General features: G+C 51.5%; 2 protein-coding genes across 2 annotated transcripts in view; one reads left to right on the forward strand and one right to left on the reverse strand.

Annotated features, from left to right (window-relative positions):
* The window catches only part of TULP2 (TUB like protein 2), a 61,490-nt gene that overhangs the window by 8,531 nt on the left and 35,635 nt on the right, over window positions 1–17,324 (reverse strand). The gene's annotated exons all lie outside the window — the stretch shown is intronic.
* NUCB1 (nucleobindin 1) lies at window positions 65–15,999 on the forward strand. Its single transcript, XM_052657001.1, has 13 exons — window positions 65–146; window positions 530–666; window positions 3,801–3,908; window positions 5,096–5,228; window positions 6,380–6,483; window positions 8,835–9,020; window positions 9,285–9,375; window positions 13,180–13,238; window positions 13,528–13,620; window positions 13,712–13,804; window positions 14,078–14,248; window positions 14,693–14,789; window positions 14,904–15,999. The coding sequence occupies exons 2-13, from the start codon at window positions 541–543 to the stop codon at window positions 15,014–15,016; spliced, it is 1,374 nt and encodes a 457-aa protein (XP_052512961.1). The 5' UTR covers window positions 65–146; window positions 530–540; the 3' UTR covers window positions 15,017–15,999.

Genomic DNA, 17,324 nt, shown 5'->3' on the forward strand with positions numbered 1-17,324 from the left:
TCCCGAGGAACCTGGAGCCAGCGTGGACCAATCAGGCTGCTGAGATCGGATCCTCTGCGGGAAAGTGGGCGTGGCCTAGGGGGGAAAACACCGAGAAAGCTCCGGAGGTCCTATGCCAGGAAGACGCCCTCTGCGGTGAAGGAGAGGTAAGGGGCTGGAGGGTCCTAGACTCTTCGGTCCTGGGAAGAAGGGAGGCGGGGGACCGGAGGGCTGGAAAACTCGATCTCGGGGGAGGACCCCGGTACCTCTAGGTCCTGGGAGAAAAGGAGGCTTGGGGCCTCGACCTTTGGGTTTAGGGAAAGAGGGGGTCGAGACCCTGGATTCCCGAGTGTAAGCGAAGAGGATGCTGGAAGCCAGGACTCCTGGGTCTGAGGAAGGAAAGGCTCAGACTCCTAGGTCCGGATAACTAAACGCTTCGAATCTTGATTCTTGGAAGGGGGCGGGGATCGGCGCTGGAAGTCCAGACTCCTGGGTCCAGGGGGAGGAGGAGTCTTGGGACAGACATATTCCACCTCTCCGCCCCCAACAGACCACGCCGCCATGCCTCCCTCTGGGCCCCGTGCAGCCCTCTTCCTCCTGCCATCTCTACTGCTGCTGCGCGCTGTTCTGGCCGTGCCCCTGGAGCGGGGGACGCCCAAGGAGGAGAATCCCGCGACCGAGAGCCCTGTGAGTGGCCCTGCCCTGCTTGCCAGCCATGTGTTTGCAGTGGCACTACAGTTCCCGCTCCCCCGTTGCCGCTGGGTGGCTACGGATGTAGCTTGGAGTTTGCCTGCCATTCTTTGCAGTCCCAGGGCTTTGACGTGGTGAAAAACTTGAGGGCGTGTGTGTGTGTGTCTGTCAGATTTTAAGTCTCTCTCTGACTATAAGGTATGGGGAATCAGGTCAGATTTTAGATAGAAAATCTGCATCCCGCCCCCGGGCCCCTGCCCCCCACCCCACACACACCTAAATCTCCTTTAAGACGCCCTCCCCTCAAGAAGGAAGCTGGGGGCGGGGCGGGGGGGGGGGGACAAAAAACTACATTTCCCAGTAGCACGCTGAGCTGGTGATGTTAGCTAACTAGGGTGTTCTCACTTCAGGGGGCTCACGGGAGTTGTAGTTTAAAGTATGATGGGCATGGGGCATGGAAAATGCTCATTTATTCCCGTGTGTGTCTATCAAACACTATGAAACCTATGGTCTTAGGGAATTTGGAACTTAAAAGATCCTCCAGTGCCCTGATTCATGGCCCGAATCCTACAGCTTTCACTAGGAATGGACATGTTGCTGTCTCTGGAACAGGACGGATCATTCCGAGTTCCTGTGTGTGGTGTGGCAGGTCCCCACCCAGCACCTGAGACCTTTGCCCCATGAATTCTCTGCAGACACAGAAGTGCAGCTTGAGTTCCCTTTCCCTTAGTTCATTTAGAGCAAGCCCCCTGCCCTCGCAGACCAGCCTAGCTCACTAGAAAAGGCTGGGGCTGCTAAGAGTGGACCACCAGCAGTGATGGTCAAAGAGGAAGGAGGGATCATTTGAACTGAGATCTGGAGTGCCGGGAAGAATATTCCAGGCAGAACGAACAGCCTGGGCAACGGCTGTATGGTGGAGGAGAGCAGAGAGTAGAAGGACACAGAGGAGGCCAGTGTGGCTTGAGACAGAGTGAGAGAAGGGGAGACGAGGTCAGAGACGGGCTGGAGCTAATCACACGGGGCCTTGTGGACCATGGTGGAGACTTTATTCTGAGGTGAATAGAAGGTTATAAATGGCAATGACATCAGCCATAATAGCACTGACAGCTCCTACTAAGTGCTAAAGGCAAAAAGAGAAGGGGGCAGCAGAGGATGAGATGATTAGATAGCATCACTGACTCAACGAACATGAGTTTGAGTAAACTCCAGGAGATAGTGAAGGACAGAGAAGCCTGGCATGCTGCAGTCCATGGGATCGCAAAGAGTCAGACAGGACTGAGCAACTGAGCAACAGATAAGCTCTGAGTTAAATATTTAGCAATATTAACTCCTCTAATCCTCATAACAGCCCCTATGAGGTAGGTATTCCTTAACCTTACTTTACAGGTGAGGAAACTGAGGCACAGAGTTAAGTATCTTGACCAAGAACTAAGGTTGCAAGACTTGGCAAATAAAGGATGCTCAGTTAAAACTGAATTTCAGATACACAATGAATAATTACTAATATAAACGCCCTCTATGCAGTATCCATATTCTGAAAGTTATTTGTTGTTTTAGCTGAAATTGAAATTTAAGTAGGCATCCTAGCAGTCCTGCTAGTCATCACACAGCTAGTCATTGGCGGATTCGGGATTTAGCCTACTCTGTTTGGTTGAATGATGGCCCCCGAAGATGTCCGTGCCCAGAATCTGTCGATATATGGCAAAAGAGTGTTTGGAGGTGTGATTGAGTTAGGTGGAGAAGTAATCCTGTATTGTTTGTTTTGTTTACAGAGTATGACTTTACTTTTATGAAACAAAAAAAAACCTTTGCATCTGAATATATGTCTAGTTGCTGGCATACACAGGGGTGTATCCATGTGCAGAAAGAGTTGCAAAAACATCCCATGCTGCAAACTTTGTTTTTCTCCTTGACACTTTTCACTTTCTTTTTCACAGTTCTGTATACTGTAGTATTTTGTTGTTGAGTCGCTAAGTCCTGTCCGACTCCTTGAGACCCCACAGACTGGAGCCCGCCAGGCTCTTCTGTCTGTGGGATTTCCCAGGCAAGGATACTGGAGTGGGTTGGCTATTTCCTTCTCTATGTCCTGTACTGTTCAGATGGGCCCAGTGTAACCACAAGGGTCCCCTAGAAGAGTGAGGCAAAAAGGTCAGTGTCAGAGGCGATGTGATGATGTAAGCAGAGGTCAGAGTGAGGCAAGGCCATAAGCCAAGGAATATAGGCAGCCTCTAGACGCTGGAAAAAGCAAGGAAGCAGAGTGTTCCCTCAAGTCTCCAGAATAAGCCCAGTCCTGCTGAACCAGTTTAGACTTGTGACTTCCAGAACTCTGTAAGGGAATAAATTTTTACAGCTCTAAGTCGCTTAGTTTGTGATATTTGTTAGAGCAGCAATAGGAAGCTATTATACCCATAGCTGGGCAATCTCTTCCCATTTATTTTCCTCAACACGTGTAATGATTACTATGGTAGACTGAGTGTCTTCTAAAGCCTTACTATGTGTCAGGCTTTTTATCTCATCACTTTTCACCACAGTTCTGAGAAGTAGGGAATTTTATTGTCTGTGGAAGAGTGAGACCCTGGAAAAGAAAAGTGGCTGAGCTAGGACTAGGAGCTCGGGAATTTTTGTCAGTCTTTTTTTTTGGCCTTGCCATGAGGCATGTGGGATCTTAGTTCCCTGACCAAGGATTGAGCCTGCACGCCCTGCGTTGGAAGTGCAAAGTCTTAACCACTGGACCATGAGGGAAGTTCTGATTTTTGTTTGTCTTGTTCACTGGCTGTGTTCTCTTGAACAGTGCCTGGGAAATGGTAGGGGCTGGGTGAATGCTTATTGAATGAATGTTTCACTGCTTGCCAATAAATCGCAGTATGTCCACTCTGGGGGCAGTTTTGGGCTTGGTGTTTACCCTTGTGATTTTAATTTCATCTCCAGCACAGACAGACCTAAGAGGAGGTGAGAGCTGAGGCCCATAGTATCGGGTAATTTGTCTGGGATTACAGAGCAACCGAGGTCACTGGCTCCAGCACCTGTGTCGCATGGGATAGATCTCCTGCTCAGGGTTGTGGGCTGGTCTCTGGGTCCTATCTGCAGGGGGACCAGGGCTGGCACTGCCATGTTCATCTTTGTTGCCCCAGGACACAGGCCTGTACTATCACCGGTACCTCCAGGAAGTCATCAATGTGCTGGAGACTGATGGGCACTTCCGGGAAAAGCTGCAGGCCGCCAACGCCGAGGACATTAAGGTGCGCTGTGGCTGGGTGCGAGCGCGCTGGGCGCGGATGAGGAGATGCGTGCTCAGAGGGCAGAGTCTGAGCCTGGGGAAGAAGTAACTTCTCCAGGTCGCACAGCTGAGAAAGGATTGGGGGCGGGGGAGACAGAATGTGTGGTTAAGCGTGGATATGGGTGGCCCATGGCTTCTAGTATCAGCTCTCCCAGCTGTGTGGCCTCCCTGCGCTGTGCTTCAGTTTTCCCATCTGTAAAGTGGAGCGATGACAGGACTGTCTGACGTGTAAAGGACGTGGACCTGCACAGTGGCTGTCCTCAGTCTGCACCCTGCAAGGGCTGGTTCTGTGAGTTCTCAGCAAAGTGCTGTCCACACAGGAAGAATTCAAAACACAGGAGATGCTGTCATCACACACATCTCCTCTAACTCTCGTCTTAAGCCTCCAGAGGAGCTGGGATTCTCCCCATTTTACAGAGGCGGACCCTGAGGTCCTGGTAGAAGTGTTCGTCCTTCCAGGAGGCCTGGGTCTCAACCCCTGGACTGACTGAGCCCTGAGCCCATATCCTGCCCCATCCCCTAAGCAGAGTCTCTTGAGAAGAATGCTCATTCACACACACACACACTCACACACACACACACACACGACTGCCTGCCTCGCTCCTCTGCCCTACCTCAAACTCCTTGACCCAGGACTGATGAGGAGGGCAGCCCTGCTCCCCGCAAAACTCCCAGCATTCCTGGGGTTCTCATCTGTCCCCACTCACCTGGACCCCCCAACAATGGATGGGTGGAACCAGAGATCAATGAGCCCAGCCCGTCCCGCTGCCTAGCCAGAGAAACAGCAGCCATAGAGCCTGTTCAAGGTCATACAAGTGGGAAATAACGTCAGAAATGCGGCCACGTAGGCAGGCGGGTTCTGGAGTGGTATGGTGCTGGGTTCCAATCCCAGCCCCTCCCCTCACGCTCTTCTGAGCAAGTGTACGCACCCCTCTGTGCCTTCCCCTCCGCCCCCCGACCCCGAAAAAGACAGGCTCACGCAGCACTTTCTCTGTTTCAGGGGCGGGAGTGGGGGTGGTCGTGTGAATCAGCCTTCGCTAAATGTCGATCCTGTCTTGGGGGCTCTGGGGCACCCCAGGAAGGCATCAGAAAGCTTGCAGAAGGCTCCAGAGAAGGCTGCTTGACCAGTGTCCCCTCTCTCCTGGGCAGAGTGGGAAGCTGAGCCGGGAGCTGGACTTCGTCAGCCACCACGTCCGTACCAAGCTGGACGAGCTCAAGCGGCAGGAGGTGTCTAGGCTGAGGATGCTGCTCAAGGCCAAGATGGACGCCCAGCAGGAGCCCAGTGAGCGCGGGGGCGGTGGGCGGGGTCCGGGGGGCGGGGCGGTGGGCGGGGTCCGGGGGGCGGGGCGGTGGGCGGGGTCCGGGGGCGGGGCGGGGCCGGCGGCCTCCCTCCCCGGTATCTAGGTGATTTGGACAGGGGGCGCCTCCGGGGCCACCTTCTCACCACCTTTGTAAAATCTGTGTAGAAGATTGATAAAATTTTCTTCCTAGCACAATGTACTAAAAAAATTTTTTTTTAATTTATTTATTTGGCTGTGCTGGGTCTTCCTTGCTGGGCAGACCACCAATGAAAGAGCAAGGGCTACTCTCTAGTTGCCGTGCAGAGGCTTCTCTTGTGGTGGAGCACGGGCTCCAGGCGCAGTGGGCTTCTGTAGTTGAGGCTCCCCGGCTCTAGAGCACAGGCTAGATAGTTGGCAGCGGTCAGGCTCAGTTGCTCCAAAGCATGCGAGATCTTCCCAGACCGGGGATTGAACCTGTGTCTCCTGCATTAGCAGGCAGATCCTTCACCACTGAACCACCAGGGAGTCCCCCAGATTTTCCATTTTTATAAGGCTTCCTGTCATATGGGATTAGGTCTCACCCTCATGACCTCATTTTAACTTGATCACCTCTGTAAAACCCTGTCTCCAAATAAGTTCTGTGATACTGGGGGTCAGGACATCAACCTCTGTGTGAATGTGGGGGCAAGACAGTTCAACCCATAAGGAGGTTGAGTATCATGTGCTCTGAAGCCCAACTAATCTTCATTCTGCCTCTTCTTAAATGGTGACCTAGATGTTCCTTCCCCTCTCTGAGCCTGTTTCCACAACCATAAAGTGAGATAATTGCAGAACCTATGTGAGACTTTTGTGAAAAGTAAATGCATTCATATATTTAATGTGTTTAGGGAGCAAGGCCTGGCATATAGTATGTGTTTGACACATGCTGGTTATTATCATTTTCAGCATCATACTCAGTTGTGTTCATTGCCTCCCCCAGGAAGTCCTCCCTGATTGCTCCAGGCCCATTCATGCTGTCCTCTGTGACATCCTTCCATGCCCTCTGTGACCTCCTTTAGAGCACATCCAGCCCATCCAGTCCAGGATAGGGATTTTGGAAGAAGGAACATCCCATGAGTTCATGCTTTTCCCCCTCATCTTCCCTCTCATCCAGACATACAGTTGGATCACTTGAACCTCCTGAAGCAGTTTGAACACCTGGACCCTCAGAATCAGCACACATTCGAGGCCCGGGACCTAGAGCTGTTGATCCAGACGGTAACTTGCAGGGGACCTGAAGGCAGAGGACTGCCCTCAGAGGGAGAAGGGGACGGAGCCCAGGACTGAGCCTGCTCACCCCTGTCTGGTGTTCTCTCAAGCCAGCAGGCTGCAGAGAGCTGGTTGTGCCTAAACGCCTTCCCCAGATTCTCTATAGGAAAGCAGAGTTGGGGGGTGAGGGGAGTTGGCCTCACTCACACCTGGATTCAGATCTCTCCCCTATGACTGGGGGGCTGGGATCACCTCTGTGTCCTTATTGGAGGCAAAATAACGGCCCCCTGAAAGACGGTACCTGTTCACTATATGACCTGATGCGGCAAAGTGGCCTGTGCATATGTGATTAAGTTGAGGATCTTGAGATGGGGGATGAGCCTGAGTTATCCCATTGGGCCCTTAGTGTCATCAAAAGGGTCCTTATAGGGTTCTCTGGCACCCTAGTGTTAGGATTCCAGGCTTTCACTGTAATGGCCCAGGTTTCATTCCCGGTCAGGGAACTGAGATCCTGCCAAGTGTGTTGCGTGGCAAAGAAAAAAAGAAATTGAATTTACTTCTGGATGTTCCCTGGGGGTCCAGTGGTTAGGATTCTGAGCTTTTGCTGCTGAGGGTACAGGTTCATTTCCCTGATACGGCAGCCAAGGAAAAAAAGTCTTTGTAAAACCTGGAAAAGGCAAAAGAGGATTCTCTCCTTGAATCTCCGGAGGGAGCACGGCTTTGCCAGCACTGTAATTGCAGCCCACTGAACTAATTTCAGACTCCAGCCTCCATACTGTAAGATGATAAGTGTGTTTTTTAAGCCACAAATTGACGGTCATTTGTTAGACCAGCCCAGCAACTAAATAGTCCTCATGTGAGAAGTGGGATCTACAACCATGCCTCGTGTGCAAAGCCAAGTGTGGGGCTGGGGAGTGGCCAGGGATACTCAGGCCTGCCTCCGCCTCTGCCTCTCCCTGGCTCACAGCCCTGGTGTAGCTGCCCAGCACCCCCTGGACAGAACCCACTCCCTTCCTCCTAGCCTGAACCTGAGCCTGCTTTCCTGGCTGACTGGAGCGCCATCTAGTGGCTATAAAGATAATAGCAGTCATTTGATTGATTGGGTCCATGCCTGACCTCTGTCCCTGAGGGATGTTTCTGCCACTTCTTTTCCAAAACATTCTGGAAACTCTCTGCTTTCCTCCAGCCCCACTGTCATTCTCCTGGTCTCAACCCCTATCATACTGAGAAATAGGCTTGCTTCTGCCTTTCACACATGCCAGCAGGGTTTCTTGGCACTTTTGGCATTTGGGGCTGAATAATTTGTTGTGGGGCTGTTTGTGCATTGTGTGGTGTTTAGCAGCATCCCGGGCCTCTACCCACTAGATGCCAATAGACCTCCGCCAGCTATGACCAACAATATCTGCAGACATTGACAGCTGTCCCTTGGGGACCGCAGTCAGCCCAGGTTGAGAACCTCTGTCTGTTCCCCACACAGCAGCTGTATTGGCTTTCTACTGCTTCCATATAACAAATTACCACAGACTCATGGCTTAAAACAACACAAAGGTTCTCTCACAGTTCTGGAGGACGGAAGTCCAAAATCAGTATCACTGGGCCAAAACCAAAGTTTCTTTAGAGGCATCTGCTCCTTTCTACTTCTAGCTGCTGGGGGTTGCCAGCATTCCTTGGCTTGCAGACACCTCACTCCAGTCTCTACTCCTACCATCACATGGCGTTCTCTCTGTCTCTCTCTGTGTCCTCTCTGTAGACACTAGTCCTTAGAATTAGGGCCCACCCTCATCCAGCAGGACCTCATCTTCCCTAATTAGATCTGCAAAGATCCTATTTCAAAGAAAAGTCACATTCTGCAGTTCTGTTCACATGAATTCTGAGGTGGGGGGGGTGGGGTGGGGGGGACCCTGTACCACCCACTATGTATTGTTATCTCCAATTTCCAGAGGCAGAAACAGAGGCACAGAGAGAATGAGTGACTTGCCCGAGGTCATACAGCGACTGGGACTTGCTCACATAACAGAGCCTAGATTTGAACCCTGGACAGAATAATTAGAGCCCTCAGGTTCTTTACCCTCTTAACTGTAGTGCTTTCCATAGTAAGCCACCTCATGAGCTATTCCTTATTATTTATTCCTCCAAGATCTTGAGATTGTGGAGGACTTGAAAGATGAGGACCATCCTCATCTTTTTTTGAGCAAAGAAGGGAGGCTCTGTGTTGTGGGGCAAGAAGTGACGTCAGGACCTAAGACCCAGCACAGGTGGAAGTAGGGGCCAGATTCAGAGCCAAAGGCCTGGCATTCAGAGGCTGGAATTAGGAACTGGGTGTAGAGGTGAGGTGGGAATGACCAGCTGCCTTTCCCCAGGCCACTCGGGACCTGGCCCAGTACGACGCAGCCCATCATGAAGAGTTCAAACGCTACGAAATGCTCAAGGAACATGAGAGACGCCGTTATCTGGAGTCCCTGGGGGAAGAGCAGCGGAAGGAGGCGGAGAGGAAGCTGGAAGAGCAACAGCGCCGGCACCGAGAACACCCCAAAGTTAATGTGCCTGTGAGGACCCCCGTTCATGCCCAGCCCCACCACATCCAACTTTCCAAGCTCCACAAGAAAGCAGCTGAAAAACTATAACTCCCAGCAGACCTTGAGGCAGAGCTCCCTTTTAATGTGCCTAGCTACCTCCAGGGGCTGCTGGGAGTTGTAGTTTTTTTGTTTGGGGGTAAGACATTCGAGGGATGGGGGTAAAGGGTTCTCTCTAGCTTCATCCTGTGGGACCCAGGCTTCTTGCTCATGAGCCCCTGGCTCTCCCTTCCACAGGGCAGCCAAGCCCAGCTGAAGGAGGTGTGGGAGGAACTGGATGGATTGGACCCCAACAGGTTTAACCCCAAGACCTTCTTCATACTGCATGGTAAGGTGGAGAGGGAGTCCAGGACCCACGCTAATACTGAGGTCTGACCTGTCTGGGCTGTCTGGGGCCTGAATGCTGGAAAGGGGTCTGTCTCCCTTATGTCATGGGGCTTAAGAAGGCCAAAGAATGCTGAGCCCCTCTCCCCTGGTGGTCAGAAAGACCCTGTCGCTCCCTGTTGTTGGGGCCAAGATCCTGCATACAAGAGCTGGTCCTTTCTTCTGGGGTACACCAGACTTCTGGGTTGTAAGGACTGATCAGTATCCCTAACAGAGCAAACCAGGCCTGGCTAGGTATGGACCGCCCCCCTCCTCTTCATGGCAGTACAGAAGCCGTGGTCCCCCCGGGGGTCCTATCACTAAGGCGGGGTGTTGGGGGCAGGGGTGCTAAACTCTAGTCACCAAGCCTCCAGGGAGCCAGGAAGCCCCCTCTGCATGCTAATTCAGGGGCATATTCCCCTTCATTCTCCTCCTGTCTGGAAACATCACCTCTGTGTCCAGCCTCAAATTCCAAAACCTCCAAATGCCAGGTGTTTGACTCTGAATCTGGCCTGTGCTGGGTCTTATATCCTGATGTCATTTTTTTTTTTTTGGACTGTGCCTTGAGGCCTGCAGGATCTTAGTTCCCTGACCAGGGATTGAACCAGGGGCCGTTGGCAGTGAAAGCGCAGAGTCCTAACCACAGGATGACCAGGGAATCCCCCTGATGTCAGTTCTTGCCGGGCCCCCTCAGGTGTGCCCAGGATCCCAACACAAAAGCTATAGCCTGTCACCAGAGCTTAGCAGGGTCTGATTCATTTATTCAACAAATGTTTGCCAAGTGACCTCTTAAGGACTGAACTTCATGAAGACCCTGTGGATACAGATGTGAACAAAAGAAAGTCTCCCTGCCATCACAGAGCCTGTGACCAGGCAAATACTCTATTTCAGTGAATCAAAGTGACCTTGGAGTGTAAGACACACTTGAATTTTATACAAACTGCCCTTAAAACTGATACACCCTCAGTGATAAGATGCCTCCCAATTTCATGGATAATAAAATATGGGGAGCAAAAAAAGTACATTTTTAGAATTGGTGAAGTTGGTTCTCTAGGAGATGATCAGAGAGTCACATGTACCATGCAAACAAGGACGTCGGAATTTAGGGTCTGCAGTGATGATTTTTAGATAGCTTGGTCTGGAAAGGTATTTGCTACATCAGCATTGTCCAGCAGAACTTTCTATGCTGATGGAAATGTTCCATGCCTGTGTTGTCCAATACAGCAGCCACCAGCCCCATGTTGCTTTTTTTTTTTTTGCCATAACCACACAGAGTACGGGATCTTAGTTCCCCAACCAGAGACTGAACCTGTGCCCCCTGCAGTAGAAGCATAGAGTCTTAACCACTGGATCACCAGCGAAGTCTTTTTTTTTTTAATGAATGAGGAAGTTTATTAACCTAGCATCCTTTGTTCTTTTCTTTTTTAATCAATTTTTATTGGAGCGTAGTTGATTTACAGTGTTGTGCTAATTTCTTCTGTACAGCAAAGTGACTCAGTTTTAGCCTTTTTTTTTAAGCTTATTTTTTTAAGCTACTTTTCCCACGTAGATCATTACAGAGTATTGAGTAGAGTTCCCTGTGCCGTACAATAGGTTCTTATTAGTTCCCATGTGTTCCATTAGTTCCCATGTCTATTAATTAAGGACTTGAAATGTGGGTTTTACAACTAAGAAACAGGATAGTGGTGGTGGTGGGGGGGGGGGCAGTTAAGTTAAATTTTTAAAATTTTGTAATTCTAGTAAAATACACTTGACATAAAATCTACCATCTTAGTTAGCCATTTTTAAATGTACATTTCAGTAGGGTTAAGTACACTCACATTGTTACGCAAGTGTTTTCATCCTTGCAAAAACTGAAGCTCTATGTTAATCATCAGTTCCGCATGACCTTTTCCCCCAGCCCCTAGTTACTTCTGTTTTCTTTTCTCTATGATTTTTGACTCTTTTATTAACTACTTCATAGAAGTGGAATTGTACAGTATTTGTCTTCTTTGTGACTGGCTTCTTTCACTTAGCGTAATGTCAAGGAAATGAATTTTTCATTGCATGTGATTGTTGCTCATTTAAATTTCATTTGCCCTGTGTAGCTAGCAGCCACTGGATGGCACAGCACAGCTCAAGAGAGATGACATTTGAACCAAGACCTCAGTGAAGTGAGGGGTTGAGTCTCACAGATAACGTGTCTAAACTGGGGACACAGCAAACACAGGCAGGGGAGAATGAACTTGGTGGGTTTTCCAAGGTCACTGGAACAGAATGCTGGAAGAGAAGAATGATGAGAAACGGAATTCCCTGGCAATCCAGGGGTTAGGACTCCGAGCTTTTACTGCTGAGGGCGTGGGTTCAACCCCTAGTCGGGGAACTAAGATCCCACCTGCTGAGTGGCTCAACCAAAAGAAAAGAATGATAGGAAAGACTGTTGGGGAGATAAGAGCAGTTCTACAGTCAGAGTGAGAAAGCTGGATTTTCTGTCTTGAGTGAGACACTGAAAAAGGATTTTGAGCAGAGGAACTGACCCCACCTGTCAAGTGGTAACAGGATTCATCTGAGTGCTGGGTGCTGTGTCAAGGACAGGCTGTAGGGGTCGAGGGTCAAAACCAGGATCCAAGGCAGAAGTCATGAGATGCTGATGGAAGCAGGAAAGAGTGATAGGATTCTGGATTCATCTTGAAGGTCAAGCTGGTAGGACTCAGAGATGGACTGGATGAGGACTGCAGTGGAACAAGAGAGTCAAGGGTGACTGAGGTTTTTGGCCTGAGCAACTGGAAGGAATGGGAGAGAAAAGCAAACAAGAGTGGGAGCTGGGTCTGTTCACATCAAGTTAAGAGATGTCTGTTAGACATTTAGGTGGTGATGGAGAGTCGGCAGTGGGGTATTCAAGTGTGGAGGCAACTTGTGGATGGCATTAAAAGTGAGGGAAACCCATCTAAGGAAGTCTGGGCCAATTGAACTCTCCTTATGATGGCTAATGTTCTGTGCTGCCCAATATGGCAGCCACTGGCCATTTATGGGTATTGAGTGCTTGCCATGTAGCAAGTGGGACTGATAAACTGAAATTTTAATCTTATTTGATACTGATTTAAATTTAAACAGCCCATCTGACTAGTGGCAACCGTAATAGACAAATCTGAATATTTGATAGGAAAGACGACCCTGACCCCTGGGGTACACCAAAGTGTAGAGGTCAGGGAGAGGGCAGGGCCGGCTAAGGAAAATAAGGACAGCTGGAGAGGAGAGAATGATGTTCTGGGAGCCAAAGGCAGAAAGTCAAGTTAAGGTGCAGGCTAAAGACTAACCATTGGATTTGCAAGGTCAGGGTTCCTGGCTACCTCTGTCGGGGCAGTGAGCAAGGCACATATGGCACATTGGCAGGGAGAAGCTTCTCTGGCGATGGGAGTCAGCCCTGGGGTAGTTCTTGGGGAGGTGCCACTCACACCCCTGGATCCTGGGCAAAGGGGCTGATCCTGTGGCCAGATCACTGGTAGCTAGAGATCAATTTACTCTGCAAGACAGTGGGCCCACGAATGGTCCCAATGGAGCCTGACCTTCATCTGTTCCATTCTTGAGATCCTGTTTGGGAAAGGGGTGTCCTAGCATCAGGTCTATGGGGGCACTGAAGCCTGAAGGTCACCATCCTAACAACCACCCTGCTGTTGCCCATCCTCTGAGAACAGACCTCGCATCAGCCAGATCTTCTCTAGCAGATCACTTAGGGACTTGACCCACTCTGTGCTCAGTCCCCCAAGAAGCCTTGTTGTCTCTTCTTCAGATATCAACAGTGATGGTGTCCTGGATGAGCAGGAGCTGGAGGCCCTCTTCACCAAGGAGGTGAGTGTCTTGGAGGCTGTGGGTGAAAAGGATGCCTATATCAACCACATGTCCCCTTAGGATCCTCAGGGTCCCCTCAGGTCCCCCTGGATGTGGGTTCAGGGGGAAAACTACAACTGCCAGCAGTCCATGGGGCGAAAAGAGGCTGCCAGGAGTGGCAGGATATCCCAAAGACTGATGGGAGTTGAAGTTTTCTGTGTCTGTGGGTGGGGGTGGGGGTTAGGTTAGCCTGGGAAGGAGCATACCCTGGACCTCTCAGTACATCCTGCCTTTCACTTGACCCTTGCAGCTGGAGAAGGTGTACGACCCAAAGAATGAGGACGATGACATGCGGGAGATGGAGGAAGAGCGGCTGCGCATGCGCGAGCATGTGATGAAGAATGTGAGTGGAGGGACCCGGGCAGTGGGTGGGGGTGAGATAAGTAGCTGGAAGGACGTCCTGCTCCGTTGCTTACCCTTACCTGGCTCCCCAGGTGGACACCAACCAGGACCGCCTCGTGACCCTGGAGGAGTTCCTCGCATCCACGCAGAGGAAGGAGTTCGGGGACACCGGGGAGGGCTGGGAGGTGAGGACACGGGCGACTCTGGGTCCTGACTATCCCTCTCTCACAGACCTAACCCTTCCTTCAGGGTCTCTGGCCACTTCTCTTTCTCTCTGTCCCCCCACCCCCCTGGAACTTCTCCCCCCACCAACTCTGGCCTTTATCCCCTTTCCCTAGTTCCAGCTTAGGTCTCTCCATCCACACGCCTGGTCCAGGCCTCCCCACCTTCTCTGAACCTCCATCAGCAGGGCCAAGGCTGGAGTTCCCCTGCCGATGGCCCCTGTTCTCACCCTACAGACGGTAGAGATGCACCCTGCCTACACGGAGGAGGAGCTGAGGCGTTTTGAGGAGGAGCTGGCTGCCCGGGAGGCAGAGCTCAATGCCAAGGCTCAGCGCCTCAGCCAGGAAACCGAGGCTCTGGGGCGTTCCCAGGGCCGCCTGGAGGCCCAGAAGAGAGAGCTGCAGCAGGTGACTGGCCAGGGAAATGGATCCATCCTCTGATTCCCTGGCGGCCTTTGTCCTAGTGTGTCCACAAGTGGGGAAGGCCTGCAGCCACTATGTTAATCACTGGTAGATCCATGGGTGGCAGTCGCCACCATCTTGAGTGAGGGCAGACATTGTTCTCATCCCTGGCTGCTGTGCAGCTGCCATGTTGGATAAGGGCAGTGAGGTTGTAAGCAGGAAAGGAGGGGAAGGCCAAAGAGGGAGGAGGAGGCTTCCCTGTCCAAAGGTGTGACTCAAGCCATGACAGGTGAGGGAGAACTGTATCTTTAACTAGTATTAAGCCCAACTCTCAATGAAAGAGAAAAACTGAGGGCCCTGAGAAAGGACTGGTCCATGACCACACAGCAGGTTGCCATGGAGACTCAGCATCCTACCATCTTGCCTCTGTGATCTCCCCCACCCCTGCAGGCTGTTCTGCAAATGGAACAGAGGAAACAGCAGCAGCAAAGCCACAACAACCCAGCCCCCGGCCCCGAGGGACAGCTCAAGTTCCACCCGGACACAGGTGCTGGCCCCTTGGGCCCAGGGCCCAGGGAGGGAGCTGGGGGCCCAGACTTCCGGGTCTGAGGGAGGAGGGACTGCTGTGTGTAGCCCTGCCATGTTCTCCCTCCGTTTTCAGATGATGCACCCGTCCCAGCTCCAGCCGGTGACCAGAAGGATGTGGTTGCTTCAGAAAAGAAGGTCCCAGAACAGACCCCTGAGCCTCCCCAGCTGGATTCACAGCACCTGTGATCATTCCAGGATCCCAGTACTCAGGGTTCCTCCCAAGGCTGATGGGGGGGGGGTGGTGGAGTGTCACAATCAACCTCCTCTGGGGACCCCGCCACACCTGTGGCCTCCTGGGGGAGGGGGAACAGGCTGGCTGTTTCCTTCTCATACTGCTGCCCGGGCCCCGTATCTGCCGCCTCAGCCTCCACAGTCTTCCAGTCTGTGGTCCCCTCTTTCTGTTCCCCTCCAAGGGACTTGCCTTCTCGTATCCAGTTGAGTGCTCACTGGCCTCAGCTTCACTTAGGGAAGCCCCCTCCCTCCAGGGAGGGTCTGCTCACACCTGCCTTTCTAGTTGGTTTGGCCTTGACCCCCAGGTTGTGGCCACTCCAGCATCCCGCATCCCCACAGCTGCTGGAATCCTGCCTGCTGCTCTGGGCCCAGCTTCCGCTGGTCTGTGGGGCTTCAGTGGCCCCTCAACACCTTTCTCTACCTTTTGTGGGACTGGCGATGCCTCAAAGACAGTGTCTCCCCCACAGCTGGGTGTGAGGGCCAAAGAGTCCTCTGCATCGCTGACCCGCTCTGACCCCAGGAGCCCTGACTCTCCTGACCCCTGGTTTCCAGCCATCTCAGCCCCCTGCCTGCTGTCATGGCTCTGAGCCCCTTCCTTCCACAGCCCCAGAAGGGTCACAGAACTGACCCCACCCCAGAATTAGGTTCCAGCCCCTCAGCCTTTCTAGCCTTATCTCACACGGCTCCCTGTCCTGCTCTGTACTCTGGTTCCATCCAAATACACTTTCTGGAACAGATCCATGCCTGTGTTTCTTTGGAAACCCTGTTTCTTCTGAAACTCCACCTGTGCTTCACCTGCCAAAGCCTTCTTCATTAAGAATCAATTCAAGCATCATTTCTGAGAGGCTCCATCGTGGCATCTTGGTCCTGATGGGTCTGCTGCCTACACACATATGCATACCTTCAGTAGAATCCCTTCAGCCACAAGGACAGAAAACCCAAACCTAGGCTTACACAATAAAGAAAAGTGTATTCTCGCCCCAAACAAGAAGTCTCAAAGTAAAGTGACTCCAAAGCCTTCAGGGAACTAGGTTCTCCTATCTGCTAGCCCTGCTCTGATAGGTGTGCATGGAAAGGGGGCGAAAGGTGGGGAAACCCATACTCCTCTTGTACCAAAGCGGCTGCAGCTGCTCTGGATGTCACACCTGTCTGCACTAACAACTGACAGAGGAAATTGGCAGAGGCTAAAAATCAGCCTCCTGAGCGCACCCAGAGCCTGTTTACCAGAATGTTACTGAGAATGAGACAGCTCTAGTTTAGCATCCACAAAAGGGAAGAAATGTAAAGGAGGCCCCAGTGATAGAAATTATCTGTGAGGGTCATTAACAATATGTATTCTCAGGATTTCTCTGGTGGCCCGGTTGATAAGAATCTGCCTGCCGATGCAGGGGACTCGGGTTTGATCCCTGGTCTGGGAAGATTTCACATGCTGCAGAGCAACCAAGCCCGAGTACCACAGCTACTGAGCCTGTGCTCTAGGGCCTGTGTGCTGCAGCTACTGAAACCTGTGTGCTCTAGAGCCCATACTCCACAAGAAGAGAAGCCACAGCAATGATGAGGCCTCACACCGCAACAAAGAGGAGCCCCCGATCGCTGCTGCTAAAGAAAGGCCCGCACAGCAATGAGGACCCAGGACAAGCAGAATACTTTAAAAACAAAAAAGCAGCACACATTCCTAGATTCTGGAATGTTCAAGGAAGTTTACTGGGAAGATAGATGTGCCGCACCCACCCTTCCCTTAGGAACTTCAACAATGACCTTCACAAACTTCAGCCACAGCCTCTCTGCTTTTCTTGGAAAACTGGAAGCTAGGCCTCAGTGACCCAATGTGGAAACGGCTTAAAATGGTAGCCACTTTCCAGCATTCTTTGAAGGATGTAATAAGCATATACATGAGTGGCATCTCTTCTGGCCTGAAATATAAGGTTAGCAAGTAATAGCTGTTATTGGTATTGAGTGGACATGTTTATACAACCAGGGCTTCCCAGGTGGTGCTAGTGGTAAAGAATCCACCTGCCAATGCAGGAGAATCAAGTTCAATCCCTGGGTCAGAAAGATCCCCTGGAGGAGGAAATCCTACCCACTCCCGTGTTCTTGCCTGGAGAATCCCATGGACAGAGAAGCCTGGCAGACTACAGTCCACGGGGCTGCAGAGAGTTGAAAGTGAAAGAGGAGAGTGAAAAAGTTGGCTTAAAGCTCAACATTCAGAAAACGAAGATCATGGCATCTGGTCCCATCACTTCATGGGAAATAGACGGGGAAA

This window comes from Budorcas taxicolor, chromosome 18 (assembly GCF_023091745.1).
Source record: "Budorcas taxicolor isolate Tak-1 chromosome 18, Takin1.1, whole genome shotgun sequence".
Lineage (NCBI taxonomy): Eukaryota > Metazoa > Chordata > Mammalia > Artiodactyla > Bovidae > Budorcas > Budorcas taxicolor.